General features: G+C 39.7%; 1 protein-coding gene across 1 annotated transcript in view; it reads left to right on the forward strand.

Moving 5' to 3' along the window:
* Nucleotides 1–19,714, forward strand: part of cfap46 (cilia and flagella associated protein 46) — a 57,632-nt gene that overhangs the window by 17,862 nt on the left and 20,056 nt on the right. Inside the window, exons 18-39 of the mRNA XM_008299374.1 lie at nt 108–320; nt 1,094–1,295; nt 3,449–3,601; nt 7,241–7,351; nt 8,142–8,323; nt 8,613–8,744; nt 8,874–9,036; nt 10,406–10,478; nt 10,705–10,840; nt 10,921–11,104; nt 11,382–11,535; nt 12,220–12,443; nt 12,550–12,672; nt 13,024–13,185; nt 13,639–13,787; nt 15,872–15,970; nt 16,046–16,106; nt 16,778–16,930; nt 17,217–17,417; nt 17,516–17,622; nt 18,261–18,443; nt 18,720–18,858. Of these exons, the coding sequence (XP_008297596.1) occupies nt 108–320; nt 1,094–1,295; nt 3,449–3,601; nt 7,241–7,351; nt 8,142–8,323; nt 8,613–8,744; nt 8,874–9,036; nt 10,406–10,478; nt 10,705–10,840; nt 10,921–11,104; nt 11,382–11,535; nt 12,220–12,443; nt 12,550–12,672; nt 13,024–13,185; nt 13,639–13,787; nt 15,872–15,970; nt 16,046–16,106; nt 16,778–16,930; nt 17,217–17,417; nt 17,516–17,622; nt 18,261–18,443; nt 18,720–18,858 (3,304 nt within the window). The remainder of the gene's footprint in view (nt 1–107; nt 321–1,093; nt 1,296–3,448; nt 3,602–7,240; nt 7,352–8,141; nt 8,324–8,612; nt 8,745–8,873; nt 9,037–10,405; nt 10,479–10,704; nt 10,841–10,920; nt 11,105–11,381; nt 11,536–12,219; nt 12,444–12,549; nt 12,673–13,023; nt 13,186–13,638; nt 13,788–15,871; nt 15,971–16,045; nt 16,107–16,777; nt 16,931–17,216; nt 17,418–17,515; nt 17,623–18,260; nt 18,444–18,719; nt 18,859–19,714) is intronic.

The following is a 19,714-nucleotide window of genomic DNA, read 5'->3' on the forward strand; positions in this document are numbered from 1 at the left end:
TCGCCAGTAGTTAAACTATTCCCAGAAACAGCAACATGTAGGCACTATACCATCTTTCTCTATGCCTTTCCCACTCTCTACTCTATCTCTGTACCTCTCTCACCCAGAGACTGGATCCAGGCTCTGTCTGCCTACGCCACCTCCAACTTCTTGCGGGCAGGGGAGCTCGGAGCAGAGATCAGGGAGCCGTGGGTAGTAGTGAATGCAGCCATTTACCTGTGGAACTATAATAGCCACTTGCTGGCAGCTGGGGAATACCAATGCCTTCTGCCCACCTTCCAGAGTCTGGTGGAGATGCTCCAAAGGACAGAGCACATTGGGTAGGCCAGGTTTCCAAATTACTGTCACTGCACTATTTTACTACACGGATATTATACCTGTTAGAAAAGATCAGGTGTCAGCTGTGGACTTCTGGAAGTTTTTTACTCCAGTATTTAATAAAAAAAGAAACAAGCTGCTCCACCAACAATGAATTACTTGCTAATATTGTGAAGTTGCTGTTGATGTGAACTTTCATCATACATCAATATATTATTCACAAATGTCAGCATTTGAAAAACATAAAACATAGCTGTTTTTAGACTGATGACTGCACATATTTTAAATTATTCAGTGGCTTTTGAAAGACTTTCGTCGGCCCAGCAGTCATTTTATCTACCCTCAGTAGACCGTTGTGTACATACAAAGTCCTGCACTTCAGGTTGAAGTTTTTCAGTGGATAATAGCAATATGTGCACTTGTCCTCAGAAAATCATTTTAGGCACAGTCAAAGTTGACTCATGAAAAGTGCTTGTAAATTTGTTTTTGATGGCACTGTAGCTCGCTCACAGAAAATGAAACAGTTTAGCCTCTGCTCTTATTTTTTGGATGTAGAAAGAAGCTCATGAAACCAGACCAAACTGTCCTCGGGCACCGCAGTAATTGTGTGAATTTTGGTATGCGGTGGCATTCTCATGTAATGATGTAGCCAAGGGAGCATATTTTTTTCAGTTCAAGACCTAAAACAAAGATGTTTGGCCTTCAAGCCCAAATTTCGGGACATATTCTCCCAGATAATGTCAGTTTAGAACATCCGTTGTGTTGTTTTTCTCAGAAACCGTGCTCTGTTTGTGCTGCTGTGTGACACCGTGGCCCAGGGGTTGATCCAACCTCTGTCTGGACCAGACAGTACTGAGCCAGCTCCGGTAGGAGAAAAGGGAAAAAACAGAGCTGAGAAGGGGATGGAGAAGGCTGCCAGTGTCCATGGGGTTGTCTCAGACCCTGCTGCCCTGCAGGATGTCCGCAAGGCATTAGAAGTATGTCAATGTCTGTATGTGGGAGTGAAATGAGGGCAATAGACACCTCTGCGTGGCTGTGTATGTCTAAATGCTTTGTTAAACGTGTTGAGCAACTGTCAGTATCATAGAATTATTTGTGAAGAATAGTGAATTTTAGTTAGTCTCAGTTACATTATTGCAGCATTTGGCTCTGACCTCATAAAACTTTTAAACAAACCAGACTTTGGCAGTGGCAGTTGCATAACACTACCTACACTAACTGTCGTCAGCACATGGATAAAACCACCTATGTGGCCATAGTTTTGTACAAACTTCTCTCTGATGCCACACACTTGTTTAAAATCGTGACAAAAGTTGGATGGAAACTTTCTTTGACACTTAATTTAAATGAAACCTCCACACATCATTGCACATTTACTTAAAAATGCCCTCTCTTACCATACATTGATATTAAAACTCCCAACACCACCATTAATTTGCAAAGCAATTTATTAAGTCATATTTGCATAAAGATAAAAAGCCTATAACTGGGAGCTTCTTTAAGGCAAGACTGTCTCGCAGGGCAGAGATGATTGGGGCTGATTTAGTCCCATGCTTCTGTAGGAGATAAGAAATAATCAATCCAGAAGAAGCGCTGATGAGGTCAAGAAAAAAGTTAGAATAAGTGTTATATGCAACATGTAATCAGAACAACTCCAACAACCTGACCCTACATGTATGACACGTAACAATTAATCAGAACATATATAGTTGAAAATCTCTGATTTCTTGCATGGGTTTAGTGGAAACACCCATCGTGACTGTTCTTCTGTCAGTGCCTCCTCACACTGATTGGGATGTTTTGAGCCCCCCCCTCCCCTCAGTATCTGATCTTTCCAGCGTGAAAACAATGTCTGAAATCCCACCACTGAAAGCTCAAGAACTGATTGGAATCTCTGAGAGGAGTGTGTTGAGGAGTGTGTATAGAATCTCTGAATGCAGTTAGCTGAATCTTTACAAGACGTGTTCAGAAAGTCAAATCTTAATCTTTTGTGCAGATACATTACGTATTCAACCATTTACACACTGTCAACTTTTAGCATGTTTAAGGCTGTCAAATCCACATTTTAACTTTCCAAACCCCAGCTTAAACCATCATAGCGTGCTACTAACCTCCCAGACATTCTCTCTCTTTTTTTTTTTTTTTTTTAAATAGTTATGGATGTAATTCTACTTTATTTTGACAGTGACCTATTTTATAGAACAAAGGTACATACAATGGGTACTTCAAATGTTTTTCTTCTGCTTTTGACTACAAGATTTAAAAACTGTACTTTAGCTGTTTAACATAGTATAAATATGTCAAAGAGGGCATGGGCACATCAGAACAGATAAAGCTGTTTTATATTAGCTAAGACTCCACACTCAAGGCAAGAGAGAAACAAAGACAGATGCCGTTTAGGTTCCATATGTGCGCTTATCTGCGTATAAGAAATATGAGGCCTTTCAGGAAACATTAGTTCTTCCTTGATAAGATTTTCTGAATTATGTTGAAGTGCCAGTGTACTCTTCGGGTACATTTTGGCATTTGTTTGATTCATGCTATCATGCATGCAGACACATGTATACGCATTCACATGTAGCTTCCATGACCAGCTTCTTTCTGCTCGTGAAGTGTTATTTCTCTGTTCTCTCTCGTGCCAATTAAATCCCTGTTTCCTTTCTCCTTTTCTATTCGAAGGATCCACCATGAATATCGGCTCTAACTTAAGATGAAAGACACTTTATCAGTGAATTATTAACTAAATTTCATCTTGTCAGTTTCCTTTTTGAAGGAAAGATAAAACCAATCCTTTGCAATTCATTTTTTATAAATAGTATAGCAGGGTCAGATATAGTGTCTGACTTGAACAAAGTCTTACTGAATTTGGAGTGCTTTGTGTATGTCTGTAGCTGACAGGCTGGCGGAGGGCCTTGGGACAGGAAAGACAATGCAGATATGTATCAAAACATGTAGTATCTGATAGACCCTTAGAGCCACACAAATGTTTTTAATAGAACCTATGTAAAGTCTTGATTATGTTTTGTGTTATGTCATGTTCTAGGTATTGAGCTTATGTGACTGCTTGTACTGTACCAAGTACTAGCTTAAAGAAAGTTAGCTCATTGTTGTTCTCTACACTTCCTCCTAGCTGTGCGACTATGCCCTTCGCATATCCAGTCCCCACATCTCAGGGGAGACAGTCCACATCGCAGCAAAGAAACAGGTGTTGGCCACATGGGTGCAGATCAAGAGACTCTTGCAACAGCAGATCGGCTCGAAGATGGATACGTTTAAAGATCAGGTACCATTCTGTGTTTCAGCCCAGGAATGTGCATGGTGTTTTTTCTGGGATGTTAAAGGTCTAATCATTCATAAGCTATTACATTGTTATCCAGGATGGAGGTTCAAGTTCTTAAATTCTTAGTAACAAGTATCTTCTTTTATTTTTTTGCACTACTGTCCTTAAAACATCTACCACATAAAAAACACATTTAAAACTTAGGAAACATCGTAGGCTGAGGATGCTACAGGAGATTTAGTCCAGTTTACCTCCGTTTTACACCTACCAACAATCGGAGGAGAAATCTGGTCAGGGATCTTGGTCTGAAATCATGTTTCAACCCAATTATTTGGGAATGTGATGGGTTTACAGATTCAGTTGAAAACCTCTTGAACTGCATGAATGCTCATCGAGCCGCCTTAATAATACTGAACATGTTTGGTATTTATCGGGATGTTAGGAATATCACACTAGCACTCATAGCAGAGGGCAATGTTGCTCGCCAAGGCCAAACACTCTAGACCTCGAGGCTAAGATTAGCTACTGATATTAAAACTAATAGAAATGATGAACAACCCACGTTGACAACATCTTTCCAATCGTTTTCTCATCTAGATTGGCTCAGCCTTCTGCTTTTGTTTTTATCTCACTGCAAAGTATTATTATTCTGAGGGCAAGTTGTTGCTCCACAGTTTCCATTTTGTTTATATCTGCTTCCCAGGGAGCTCACGTGAGGCGGTGCACTGCTCGCTGATTCTCCTGCCGGCATGATAATCTTAACGATATTGTGTAACGTATGATGTGCCATTATTTTCCAATCTTGTAGTATGTGTATGTCTAAGATTAGAAAGACGAATATCAGGGAAGTTTGTCCTTGTGTATGTGATGCAACCCGATTTCAGAATCTGTTTGGATTTTAAAACTTCTGTAGTGTGACTAGACAGTGTAGAATGGGTTACTAGTGCCAAATTATGCTAACCTTGTTGAAACTATGTACTCATTTATTTAAATGTTTCTTCATTTGTTTTTTTGTTTTTTCAAATGCCAACAACTTTTTTTCAGCCTATGACTGTTAATTTAAAAAGCTGATGACAACTGTTGAGGCCGTGGCATTTGTTAACATGCACGAAGTTAATTTTCAATTTATGCATTAATACTTAATAGCAAATTACTACAAATATGATCTTGTTTATAATAATACTGGAGTTCTTTATTCGTTATTCTTTATTAGGATCCCCAGTTGCTCCCACAAAGTGGTTTCTAGTCTTCCTGACGTCCCAGGGTGAAAATAAAATTACAATTTACAAAACATTAAAAATACATAATAAATAGCAAACGTTTCATTTATAATGCAACCCGGTATAAAGCAGTAAATAGATTACAATAAATGCAAGATGACACAACACTGTAAATATAACATTAATACAGAGGAAGAATACCCACGTATTCTATGCCAATTGGCCCTTTATTTTCCTCTTAAAAGAGCCAATATTTTTAGTATCTCTGATCGGTAAAGAAAGTGAATTCCACGCTTTTGCTCCTCTGTAAACAATAGTTCTTTTCATGAAGTTGGTTCTGGGCCTGGGGACTACCAAAGTACTTGAGGTCACAAGGCGAGTCACATAATTGTGACAAAACCCACTGAAGAAGAGTTTTTCAGTTAAAAATCTGGGCTCTTTCTTTGCTAAAACTTTATGCATAAACATCAGAAGACTGGCTTGTTATTTAGCCTCTACTGTTAACCAGGACAGTTTCTTGTGCATCTCACGCACATTTCTTTGAAAAGAACAGTGGAGCACAACTCTAGCAGCTCTGTTCTGAGCGATTTGGAGTTTCTTTAGATGCCTCTGTGTAGCATTGGACCACACTACAGGACACTAATGAAGGTGAGACGTTGGTTGTAGGTTGCTCCATGGTCCGTGGATGCTTCATGGTTCATGGCAGCATTTCCAAGAGTTGGGAGAAGCCCTGTTCATTTAGAGGTTGAACTTGACATCTTGCACGCAAAACTGCACATAAGGGTTGCAGTTAGAATTATAATGAGTTATAGTTTGAGTCTGATTTATTACTTTCAGCAGTAAGCAAGCTAAATATGTTTAGTCTTACTGGCCTATTTTTGCTGTATAGCAAATTAATACCAACAGCTACATTTTAAGAAAGAGGAAAAAAACCTTCTTTTACAATAAACACAATTACAAACTACTGTCTAAAAACAAGATAATGTAGCAAGAAACATCAGAAGTCAATATGTCTGTGACTAAATTAACTGGAAATGCAGTCATTGGCTTGCAAACTCTTGTGAAACACACCACTACAGCGAGTGACATGATGAAACCTCACATTACTGATACAGACACTAACAAAGTTCAACAAATCTCCAAATATTTTCCTACATTGCAGTCACACATGTCCACATCACAGCTGCTTTATTTATTTGCATCGCATACCTCAGCATGTACAATAAATAAGCTAACACCGTGGAAAGAAGGTTCTCTCGAGTTTGACAGTTTTTTCTTGATTTTTATTTTTAAGTTCACTTCTCTTCATTGGAAACAAGCCTTATAAGACTGTTAGAAGACTCTGCAGTGAGTTTGGTGTTTTACAATTTCTATGCAACACTTAGAAAACACTTAAAAGTGAAGAAATGATTTAAAGTATGGAGAATGTGTGATCGCTGTATCACTGCATCTGCAGTTTCAGACGGCAGTTGCCAAAGGTGAATAAAGATGTGGAGAAAAACTGTTAAAAACCTTCAACTATATAAAGCCTCAGGTAATGTGATGTTTTTTTGATGTAACGAGAATGATTAAGACATACAGTAAAGCTGTTTTCATACCCTGCTGCGCAGTTACTTTCATTTTCACTTCAAGGGGCTGTCATGCTCGTTTTATATCTATACTAAGATAAGAACAGCTAATTGGAAAGCTTTTATTAAACAACAAAATTTGCAAAATGGAAGGGAGGCTCAGTGTGGCTCATCACATGATCATGTCATATTTGCAATGTATCCTATATTATGGTTTGCTCTGTTCTTCTATCATGTGCTCATAATACTTTAGACTTATGATTGCTGACATTTTTATGAATCTTTTAGATGTTGTAGGTGTCTCTTCTGCCCTATCCACATTACAGCATTGTGTCTGCTGTCCTGTGATCATCTCCAGATGGCACATTTCCTGATTGTAGCGCTTTACACTGGGACAAAAATGTGGGGAAAGCACTTACACAGCTTGTCAGTTAAATGGACTGTTTGATTAGTCACCAAATCCTACTGCCATTTGTCATCTAAGAATTTCCTGCCCCACATTAGTCGCTTCAGCCTGATGGGCTTGGAGTTACAGCTCAATGAGATTTGTTTCTAGCCTTGCAAATTAAGAAATGCAGTGTTGATGTAAATGGGGTTCATCTCTAATTGCAATCAATAAATCATTCATCAACTCATTTTCCACACAATGGGGAGTCATACATTATCAACAAGGCCATCTCTGCAGTATTTGGGACACATATGGTATGATAATCGTACTGCATGTCCATGTATAATTTATAAGCAAATAGTAATACATATATGCCTTTCCTATAATTGAACATAAGGGATTGCTCTGTATTCTGCAGAGAACTGTTAAAAGGCTCAGTATGCATTGTTCTCCGCCCTATTTGCAGTGTGGCAGTGAGGAAGTGTCTGCGATGACGCGTGTGCTGGTTGGGGTGGAGATGCTCCAGTGCAATAGGAACCCGAGGCATATGGAGTTCTCTGTTCCCAGTCTCTCCACAGTATGTACTTTCTCTGTTCATGTTTTCCTACAGTAGCTGATGCCCAGATGGCAACAACAGATGCCAGGATGACCCATGAGCCTGTCTGCATCTCATCATGTTTCAATACAGTATATGGAAAAAAAGAAAAAAATACTGTGCCTGCCTTCATCATCATGCTTTGGTCAGATTATAGTTATCAGAGATTTCTCTGACATGAAGTGTGCTGGTTTTTGTCTGTGGATAATTGCTCTCTCTGAAAATTTGTCTCCACTTACTGTCCTTCACTCCTTCCTCCACTACATTCTTCGCTTGTCCTCTCTTTTTTTCCCCTATTTTTTGACGTCCCACTTTTCTTTGTCTACATGTCTTCATTCATTGTTTTCTCACTTCTTGGTTTCTTCCTTATGCCTCCTACTTCATCCCTTACTCCATGACTCCCTGCATGTTTCCTTCATCCCCTCCATGCCTTCAATATTTCTGTACCCATCTTCTTTTTTTTTGCTTTACTCCCTTCTCTTGTCAATTCCTTTTTTTGTTTTCATCCCTTCTTTTTCTTCTACTTTCTGTTCCTTCAACATCTTTGTGTTTTCCCCTCTTCTCCCATTCTGTGCTTGCATTACTTAATCCCCCCCTCCCTCTTCTTTACCCTTTTTCCTCCCTTGTTTTAATTCCCGCCCTGCTTGCCTCCCGTTTCCCACCCTACCTCTACTCCCTCCTGCCTTCTTTTCCTACCGCCCCTCCTCCTCTTCTCCTTTCCATCATCACTACCATTTTCCTTCCATCCACTCTTTTCCTTCCCCACGTAAAGCTGTTGAGCATGGCGTCTGAATGCAGCTGGTCCGATGCTGTGGTGGAGTTGCAGGTGTGGTGCCAGCTGGCTGCCTTCTGCCACTATGTCAAGGACCACAGCTTGGTGTTGAGCTGCACCGAAAGGGCTTTGCAGCTGGAAGACACAGCAGCAAAGAGTCTCAGTACCATGCCCTGTGTTTTGTAAGTGTAAAATTCTTCCATTTGTTTTAGTAAGATAATTTTAGAAATACCTGCCTTTTTTTTCAAGTTCTTTAAAAATAGGCAAGAAGGCTACATTTAGGAGTATGTGTGGGTTGCTAAGGAAAGCACTACAGGTAGGTATTAGGTGTGGTTCACACTTCTGCACTCTGAGGGGCAGGTGACATCTTGTGCATATTCAAGAGTATTGCAGTTGGCATGAATGGACAAGCATTGCTTTGCATTTTTGCATGAAGTTCAAAAGTTTTAATTAAGTTCCTGTTGTCTGTAGGTATGGCCCGACTGCAGTGAACGAGATGCTGAGCAGCGCAGCCTGTTTGAGGGGTTTGAGCTTAGTCCATGAGTCCAGTGGAAATCTACACGCTTATAAAGAGGCAATGAAGGTGCTTCTGTCCGGTGTCAGGTACAGTTCCAAACACACTGAGGTCTTGACTAATGCTTTTGGCTGCAAAAATTCATTTTTTTCCTGCTTTATTCTGCTCCTCTGTCATTTTTAATTTTATACCAGCCTGCTTCCTTCTCATGTCCACAGCTTTGCAGAGAAAGCGGACAACCCAGCGTTGTGTGTCACAGCTGCTAGGCATTACTGGAACACTTGTCTACCGCTGACACAGAGCCCTGAGGAAAGATGGCAGCTCAAAGAACACCTGGAGAAGATCCTTAATGCCCTGAGTCATACCACCAAACATGAAAATGTATGACTTCCCTTTTAGTCACATTTATGCTGGCGCTTTCATCCATATGAATTCTTGCAATGCTTTAGAGCCAAGGTTGATTATGTTTATGCTTACTCAACTCCTTTATTAGATTTACATAACTTTTCATAGTGTGAACTGGTCATGTCTGAGTGAAGTCGTTGTAAATTGATGAGGCAATAATATGCAGCCACTCTTACAATGACTCTCCATATACATGATTGAAAACTAAAATAGCTATGCAAATATTATAGAAATAGAAATGTTATACATTTTAAAATACATTTTGTGTCTATAAAAATATATCCTTATATATCCTTTTTTTTTGTAAACATTCTTCAGTTCGCTTTTTAGGAACTTGAATCCAGTGTGCAGATACTCTCCATTGTTTCTTGACTGGATCTGTTTTTCTGCACCTGTCACTTCACACTTCTCAGAAGCAATGAAACAGCACGGCAACAATGGAAACCGCAGAAACATAGAGTCTGCCCCTCTACCATGAAAAGTGTTCCAGCCCCTTTCCAGCCCAAGCATCAGACAGAACTTTTCGCTTGTAGTTATGTCAACTGCTGACAGGACAAAAGTTCTGCCAAAAAAAGTATTAATAACTAAAAGAAGTGAGCAAAACAAGAATTGAATGACAGAAAGAACCGACCTTTCGTCTCCTGTTATTTTATTTTAGTTTTTTACTGTTTCAATTTTTGGCCCATTTTTTTCATTTACTTTTTTTTATAAGTTTATTTTGGTTTGCTATCAAACCGGGCAAAAAAAATAGGTGTCAAAGTTCCTAAGTGTGGTCTGTTATATGTAATTGATGAAAAAATTGATGAAAAGTTTTCTTTAGGGTACTACAGGAGAGAACTTGTGGGTGTGCTCAGTTGTGCTAAACAATCTTGCCAGCTCTGCTTGTGGACAGCAATCCAGCCAGGGGGATAAACAGTCGTTCAGCTGGGAAATAACTTGAAATCTATAATTAAAGGGGGCTTATGTGAGAACTCAGAATGATGTTCATCTATGGTGTTCTTTCCTACTGTACACTGCTCTTAAGCGGTGCTGCAAAAGCGATAAGTGGTGAAAAAGTGTAATCTATCCCTTACAGTCATGCCTTTTCTTACAACTGACTTGGTGTACGTTTTTTCTGTATAGGATGCCCAAGTGTGCATCATAGGCAATTTCCTCACATGGGTATCTGAACCCAGCAATGTTGTAGGCTCCGGGTGTGGAGAGGGATTTACAGACACAGGGCCGAGTAATGTACAGGTCAAGGTCAGATAGCAATTTATCTTATATCTGATCACTGAGCTTTCAATATGGCCACTACTTCCCACACTAATACTTAAGCATTATTCCCTTTCCTGTTCTATTTCAGAAACAGGGCAAAGTGAAAGGATTGCTAACCTTGACAGCACCGCCTCTTGGGAGTTCTAAGCATGAAGTGACAAGTATGTGCTAGAAGGATCCTAAAATGGCTCAGCTATAAAATATTTTCTTTTGCAGATAGCTTCATGGTAGTTTTTGCTTACTGTTATGAATCTATTTGGTTATCTCTCCACTGTGACCTGCCAAACTTCATATTTATCTGCTTAGGAAGCTTCATTTCTGATTACAAATTGATCACAGATCTGTTTTTAAACTAAATGTGTTACTGTGTTTCATGTCTGTGTGTAGATGAAGAGCACCTAACCCTGAGGGCAGCCATTTACAGCTTGTTAATCAAAATCCACATTCACAAGACAGATTTTGAAGGTGCTCTGCAGCTGCTGGACAAAGCAATGAAAGAAATGCCTCGCACCAGACACCGACTGTGAGTAAAAAAATATAACACTGGGGAGAGATGAGAATGACTGGAAAGATACATATACAAGCAGCGTCTTGTTTTCGCAGACCCCTGCTTAAATATCGCATCCTGGTGAAAGCACACATGGGAGAAAGTGTCCTCGTGGACATGCAGAAATTACAAGATGAAGGAGAGGGATGCAGTTCATTTATGTGGCACCAGGTGGCACTGTGCGCTGGCTCTGTAACCCAACAACTAACCTGCTACCAGAAAGCCATCACCTCTCTCACGGTAATACCTCTGCTCTGGCACCGTTTTTACATCATCACCAAAAGAAGACACATCATCATATTAATGATGAAATAGATAATGTTGAAATTTGTCATGTTCTAAAATTGTTGCCATGAAATTCGTCATTTTATTTTCTGTGTAGTGCTTTGAGCTGAGAACAGGCAATTTTTCTAGCAAGCACTTGGGCACCATCATGTGGAACAAGCATGTCATTACAACTGTCCCCAAGTACAAACTTGTAGATTGACTTTTGTATTTTTATGTGATCTGTTTAAAGAGCATGGAGACTCAGTGGCAAAAGGTCAGCATTCTGCTTGAATTCGGAGAGTGTCTGCATTGTCACAACTTCCCCAAAGCAGATGCCCAACACCAGGTTCAATGGGCCATAGACATCCTTCTACACTTGGAACCTGAGCAGCCAAGAGGAGCAGGTCGGACTCATTGGCTCATCCTGTTCATTGTCTCATGTGAAAACTGTGTTACTGACTAGTTGTTTTGCTAATTATGTTACTCTGCACTCTGAAATCTGTAGGGAAAAATAACAGATTCTAAGAAGCCCCTTGAGATACGCATGTGGGAATGGGATGTAGCCATCTCAGGAGTCCTCTGCCACATGGGTTCAGTTTGGATGTGTGGTTGCATATTCGCACATGTGCCTGTATGCTTTAATTTTAGGAAATCCCTGATGTTTTACACTGTGTTAGTTTAGCACAGGGAATAGCATAGCTTTTTGTTAGTTGCATCACCATTGGAACTCTGTGTACTTTCACTTCCTGTGTAAACAATAAACCAAGTAAATATTTTTCACAGGAATACAAACTGACCATACAATGGTACAGCTTTCAAAAGATCCCATGCGGGTACCCACTGAGAACAACATCACACTATTTAAAAGACTGCTGTAAGAAGTCTTTTTAGTCTCCTGCTAGGAGCCTCATTAAATATTCCCTGAGAGACAAACTGAGGACTTCAGTAAAACCTCTGTATTATAGGCTTTATTTGTAAGTGTAATGTTAGTGATTTTTTTTTGTTATACTTAGACTATTGAATATGTCTGCCTTGTTTCCTGTTGCAGTTTTTGTTACATTAAATTGCTATGTGTGTGTTTTCTCTAGAAAATGAATTCATAAAGAGGGATTTGAGCTCTGTGAAATGTGAATCCTTGGTTGGAGTCCAGGGCTTGTTATTCACACAGAATGTGTCCAGCCTGATGGAGGTGCGTCGCCTGGACTACTTGATACAAGCACACACTGTGCTCGCTGTCCTGGCAGGCAAGACTTCACCTGAGCACCAGCTCAACCTGCTTAGAGCCTACACCTTTGTTCTCCAAATGTGGCAGGTATTTTGTCTTCACCACTACCCCTCAGCTCTGACAATGTGGAAAATGCTTCCGACGCAAAGTAAGTTTGAGCTGAGCAATGAATGTGAATCGTATTTCATCACAGGTTTCTATGGCAGTGGCTTGTGAGATTTCAAGTGAGATGACAAAGAGCCAGCCCGTCCAGCCCCTTCTTTCTGCTGGATCCAGAAAAGGCAAAGACAAAGGAAAAGGCAAAAAAGTGAAAGCTGTAAGACCTACAGCTCAAATCTGAGTCTGTATTTTTGAATTATAATATAGTTACTTCCCTGCTTGTGATTACTGTCTCCCAATGTTCACCTAATGTCTCTGGATGATTGAAAAACCATGTCTAATAATTATTTATGAGTTCAGCGTTTTATTGATTTCTTGAGAAAAGGCTAGAACATTACCATATTGTACTTGAGACTACATGACACAACACAGATTATTGTACTTCCTATTCACATAAACTATTTGGAGAACTAAACATATTTTGATAGTATTTACTGAACTTTATATGCTAGTTGCACATTAGCTCTAAAAACAAACTGTCAATTCTGTGTCTTATCTGTTTTACCAGCCCACCCCTGCAGAAGAAAGACCTAAACCCGTTGTTTTGGATCTGACACTGCCTCGCTCCCCGAGGGACTGGGCTCGCTTCGTCTGTCCTGACCAGGCCAGGCAGATATTCAGAACCAACAGCAACCCCCAATGCATCAATACACACAGCATTACAAAGCAGGCATGACTACATCCCTCTCTCTCTCTCTCAGTGTCATAACAATGTACCATCTGTGGTACTGTCTCTGATTTCAGTTTTGTTGTTAACATAGCAGAGAACATGTCTGCTGGCTATGTACAATCAAAGCTACAAAGAGCAGTGACTTGGTTTCAGTGTTGGTCTCAGAAGCTGTCTTTTGTTGATCAATAGAAAGTTCACTTATTGATTATTGCAGGACCAATTACGATTTCAGAAGGAGCTGAAACTCCAGTATTCTAATTTAAACATGTATTCTAAACACCACTACCACTGCAATGGGATGGAAGGATGTGATGAGACTGAATGTATTAGTTTAGTAATGGATCTTTAGTTAATTTATAGTCTGATCAAACGCTTGATGGTATCGACATGTACTTTTTTTGTGAGTGTATTTGGTATTTATCTATTTCATTTTCCATATTTTTTGGACTGTAGACTCAAAGCCTGTTTTATCTGAACCTGCTGGAAAAAGAACTACACTCGCTCTCCCTCGACCATCTGACCCTGCCCGTAATGCATCTAGCTGAGACTATTGCTCATGACCTTTTGGATAGGAGGAGCCTCTCTGACCTCTACCGGCTCAGGTAAGGACATTAATGCATTTGAGGGGAACTAACATGATTTCATCCATCATAGTCTTTTTAGGGGTTGTTGCAAAGCTGCATATGAGAAATCTGTTGTATAAAGGCTTTTGTAGCTGAAGAGGGAGCTGTGAAAATAAGATAAATTGCTAAATGCTTAACTGTGTTCATGAGATGGTAGCTTGTTCATTTTGTATGTGTTTTGTTTGGTGCACAACAGTGCTTTTGTAACAGTGTTTGTGCTAAAAACAGCTGCCTGGTACACATGAATTGGATGCTGACGAGAACACTAAAATGTTAAGGGGTAATATTACTGTTTTCCACATTTTTTTTGTTTATATGTGTTGGGGAGTGCTACCACACGCTTTTTGTGATTCCAGGAGATGCTGCACAGTCTGATAGTTTGCTTTAAGTGGTGTTGCATGGGTCAATGTCAGTTTGTTTAGAAAAATACAAGTATGAGAATTGAAGAAAATCTGAAGGTGTGGAGTTAAAAAGAAGTGAACCTACCACAGGACTTTGTAGCATCAAGGCAACACTGGCAGCTAGTAACATAACACGCGTGAATCTCCAACAAAACTGTGGGCAAGACACTCTGAGTGCAGGTCAGAAGTTATCAATATTGCTTAAATTTCAAATGATTCAAAGCTGTATTGTGTACATGTAGCTTTTAGTAACTGCATTACTTCTAAGTTGAATGTCAAAGTTTGGAGGTTTAGTTTGGATGACAGACTGAGTCCTCCTTGGCATTGAGGATACCAAACTTTTTGAAAGTACGTCCTGGCATTCTTCAAAGACAATTCTTTTCATCTGCTGTTTGCTGGAGGGGTTGTGTTGCTTTACCTTTCTCTTTAAAATACTCCAGAGGTGTTTTTGAATTCAAGTCAGGCGACTAACTTGCTCAGGTCATAGTTTTTACTTTTATCTGTAGAAACTCTTATGTGATGTTTGCAGTCTGCTTCGGATTGTTATCATGCTGGACTGTTCCTCTTCTGCCGAGCTTCTGCAGACTGGGATTCATCTTGTCAGGCAGTTCTTTGGTATATCTACAGGCGTCTATGGCGCCATCTATGAATGTCATCTCCAACACCTTTTGCAGTAATGCAGCCCCATATTGTCATCATCCCACCACTGTGCTGTATTGTTGGGACTCTGCATTCACTGTGGTAGTAACAACCAGGTTCACAACGAACATGCTGAACCACATCAACAGATTTGCCTTTATCTCATTTGTCCAGTAAATGTGCTCCCAATATTCAATGGATTTTGTTCATGTTCTTTGCACAACAGAAAGTTCAATCTTGCAGTTTTGGGCTTAAGAGCAAGCAGGTGTTTTTTTGTTTTTTTTTCTTGGATGCTGTCCATAGAGGTTGATGTTATGCAATGTCCTTCACACTGTCAGAGCTGTCACAGAAACTTAGATTTTCATCCATAACCTGTGTACGAAGTCTGAAGCTCTTACTTATTGTTTTTTTGTTTTCCACGGCCAGATTGTGCAAACAGAACGTTATCTGTAGTGTCAGTTTAGGAGGACAGTCACTGTGATCTTTATTAGTGATACTATGACTTCTTCTATATCTCCTAATTCCAGCTGTGTCAGTAAGTACAGGTATACTGTTGCACTGATCTTCTACTTTGTGGCCTGTATTTTCCATATAGTCTTCTTGAAGTATTTGTTTTTAATCATTTGGTTCACAAGAGCTAATTTTCGTACTTGTCAGCTTAGAGATACAGTTTTGAGTCATTCGACATTGAAGTGCTACTGCTCTGGGGTGCTCTAACTTCTCTTGTATACTTTAGGTTATGTTTTGAACTACAAATGTTATAGAAGTGCAAACAGAAATTTAGTGAAGTACTACATGCAGTTTCTCTGTCAGGTCATTGCACAACACTTTAATTCAGTTCAATTTATTTAAATTGTGTGCCAGTGAAAAAGAATGATTAGACTAAAGTCAACCGTCAAACGGCTGATTTATTTAATCAGGCAAAACCTGGGGGCGCACAGAAACCTCTGAGAAAATTGTGGCGCCATTAGTTACTCAGTAATTCACTTTTATGTCCTGGTTGCTCTTTTTCTACCTAATTAGAATCGTGAGGACCTGTGTCCAGCTGGGTTTGGAAACGCATTCACCATATCAGGAGACACTTTTGACTCTGAGTAAAATCCGAGAACAAGAACAAATGGGGTATGTGAACTCAGCTATAAAGATTTAATGTTTGTACATTTTTAATAACCTACGATATCATTTTCATGACTGCAGGTGCCACAAAGCCATAGCTCTTTCACAGGAGAGGAGAAGCGTTCACAAAGCTTATAACCAGGTCAGCTGCTTCTCACAAGATAGATCCATCTGTGCTTTTATCTTGCCACCCAGACTACTCTTTCACAAAGGTTTGCAAGTTAAAGAAATGACCATTACAATGAATAACTTTTAATTTACTGTAATTTTATTACTGCTCAGAGGATGATTGGCAAGCGCCCACAAGTGACTTATATTGGTGGAAGAAATTTATCGTATGCTGTAATTAGCACTTTTATAATGTCACAGTTGGTTATGACAGATTAATATATGAGGCTTCTGATGGTAAAATTACTTGTGTCATAAACCTGAGAAGAGTGTTAACTGTTAAGTCAATCTTGTGCAATGATTTTTTTATGATAATTATAAATGGTTATCACTTTTCTCTGCGTCTATCCTTCTCCATAACTGGAGCCTGTTAATCGTGTGAATTTCATATTGAAGTCTGCAAAGCCCATAAACCTCAACACTAAAACACTATATGGTCCTAGAATGGCCACATAATTTGTTTTCCTTTTCTGTTACAACCGCTTTTTTTTCCCCCACAAAATAGGTATGAATGTGCACTTTTTTTCTTGAATGAAGTTATATGCATAGTGTATCTCTTGTGTGTATCCGACCTGTCGGACACGGTAAAAAGTTTGAGTCAGTTCATAAAAACATTATTCATCCTATATTGTGGTAATTTTTCAGAAAGCAGAGATGAAAGAGAACGCTGTGTCTCGGAGACAGAGTATGGATTTGTGTGCTCAGGATATTTGGCTGGACAAAGCTGAGGTTTGCCTCAGCATGGGGCTCTATCGGTCAGCCAGGCAGCTCCTGGCAGAGGCCTACCTGGTGGCTACGGTGAGTTAAAAGAGAACAAGATCGCAGTGTCAGACTCTGACAAAAAACAAATCTCCTAAATCAAAATGAATTAAAAAGGAAGAAAATGTTTTGTTTTGTTCTATCCTGGCATACCATTTTATACATCTGCAACATGATAAACATCTAAAATAACGTGTAAAAAATCTGTGTTTTACATTTTATTTTTGAGACTGACAGCAACTTTATGATCCCGATTATATTGGAAGTATTTACAACAATGGTTCCGCTAATATACTCAATTATGACTGCTTTTGTAAATGTTCAGGAGCTGGGAGATCAGAATGCAATATCAAGAAGCTTGCTCAGTCTGGCCTCTCTGGCTTGTAAGGAGCAGAACCATGCTCAGGCTCTGATCCTGCTGGACAAAGCCCAAGCCCTGGGTGGGGACGAGGAGTTCTGGTACCAGTTCACCCTGTCCAAGGTCACAGCTGTAGTAGGCCAGAGGGACCAAGATTCACAAACCAAGGTATAGATTGACCACCTTCTAACAATTATTTTCAGTTTAATTACCTTGTGTTTGTTTTACATACAAATCCAATCATGCTTTTTTTTTTCCTTTTACAGGTTGATCAGATTATCAAACAGGGCTGTGGGGCTCTGAAACTGGTTCTGGAGCAACGCGCAAACAGAGTCTCAGAACTCACTTTCTTGATCACTTCATTAGAAAAACGGTAAAAAATCTCTCTTGGTAAACTTTTCAGTGTGTTATTTTCATGGTTAGGTTGACATATTGATTAGCTGTTGTTTCGTCAACAATTTTTCAATAATGGGCAGCACTCTTTCTATGTTTCTGTAAATGCAAGCACACACTCATCGTCAACTAAAATCTTACAGTCATTTTAGATTTTTACCACAAAAACAGCTTTATTTAAACGTGTGTTTGCAAGTCCACATGAATCCTTGTCCCTAAAAAACCTCATATTGTTTTAAGATTTAAATGGTAAATCGACTGCACATACATAGCGCTTTTCTACCTTAGCAGCAGTCAAAGCGCTTTACAATGTTTTCTTATTCACCCATTCACACACACATTAGTACACCAATGACGACAGAGCTGCCATGCAAGGCGCTGGAGAGGGACCGTGGATCGAACCACCAAGCTTACGATCAGAGGACAACCGCTCTACCACCTGAACCACAGTTTGCTTTATTTAACTAATAAAGTCTACTTTGTATGTAGATGCATTAAGTGGAATGCATTTGAATCATCTGTTAAATGTCATACGTTAAAGGTTTATCCAAACACACTTGTAAGAAGCACCTACTCATTATGTAATTCATGAAATCTTGATGTTGTGTTGTGTTTTAGAGGTGCTGTGGAATATATACGTGCCATCGGTGGGAGTGAACCTGGAGAAAGACTCAGCACCGAGGCTGTCCAGAGGCTAATAACTTCCTGTGATACTCTTAGAGAGTGTGCCAGTGCTTTCACTACACTCAGCTGTAGGGAACAGGCAGCAGAGGCACATGAGGAGTATGCACATGGTCTGAGGTCAGTCAGTGAGCAGTTACATTAGACCTGAATTTAGCTAAACCATACTGTATGCAGTTTGCAACTACAGTTTTAAATACACTGTTGCCTGTTGATGAGTGCGAACTGTTACATTTCTGAAAATCAGTGACTTTAGGATGAATTCATGCTTCACCAGACTCCCATACACTGTGTTGTCCCAGCCCCTTTGTCACTCAGACTCATTTATGTCTCACTCACATCTTTGTGTCTTCTGCCTTTGTCAACTCTTTATCCTACACTGCTATTCTTCTGCAGAATCTTAGCCAACCATACTTCTGAAATAGAGGAGAAACAGCGCTTCCAGCTTGACGGCCTCCTCCAAATGCAGCTAGCTGTCACAATGCAGGAACATGTGGTGCTGAATGTTCAGAGCCTGCTCCCCCAACAGGAGGAGGTAAATAAAGTGCACGCATGTTCCTTGAAAATCCAGCTTTCATTGTGATAATGTCTTCTCAGAAACTTTGGGAGGCATTTCATCTCTCACACGTTCATGAGAATCTCTCTGGCTTCTATTATCTGCGCTTTTATCCAGTCACAGACGTTCTGCTAACTTTTGGGGATTGTGATCAGCAGACAATGTGGCTAAAATAAAACTTGCTTTGAACAGCTGCGGAAGTACATTTGCTTGGCTGTTACAATCTCAGGGTGTAATTGCCAAGCACTTTGGCTAAGATTATTGGCTGATTAAGGATATGTACAGATGGCAAAATTTTTGATCCTATTTAGAAAGTCTCTGAACATGTTTTTCAGTGTTGAGGGAAGGAATTATTTTCTGTGAAAATGATAGAAAGAAAGGCTTTTGTTGGGCTGTCTGAATTTTAGACTGAAGAGTTTAACTGAAAAAAATCAAAATTAAACTGCTTCTCCAGTGTCACCGTCACATTCTGAGGTTCTTGCTTGTCCGTTATTTTGGCCAGATATTGGTGTGTGTGTATGTGTGTGTGTGTGTGTGTGTGTGAGTGTGAGTGTTGCTCTTTTTTTATCTCCTGCCACAGTTTAACAATGTTCTGACATAAACAGATAGGACATCCATTACTATTACATGTCAACAACAGATGGGTGTTTGAATCCTCATTTTATCAGGACACACTCTCACACAGATGAGTTTATCCTGAAGGCTTCAGCAGCAGAGATGGACTGGCACCAGCTTTGATTTACATGTTGATAGAATCATAAAAGAAAGATTGATTGAACAGCACTAACACCTGCTGCAAATCCTTGTTCAATTGAGTTTTTGATTAAATCTTCTG

Source organism: Stegastes partitus, unplaced genomic scaffold, assembly GCF_000690725.1.
Source record: "Stegastes partitus isolate 25-593 unplaced genomic scaffold, Stegastes_partitus-1.0.2 Scaffold1409, whole genome shotgun sequence".
Taxonomy (NCBI): Eukaryota; Metazoa; Chordata; class Actinopteri; family Pomacentridae; genus Stegastes; species Stegastes partitus.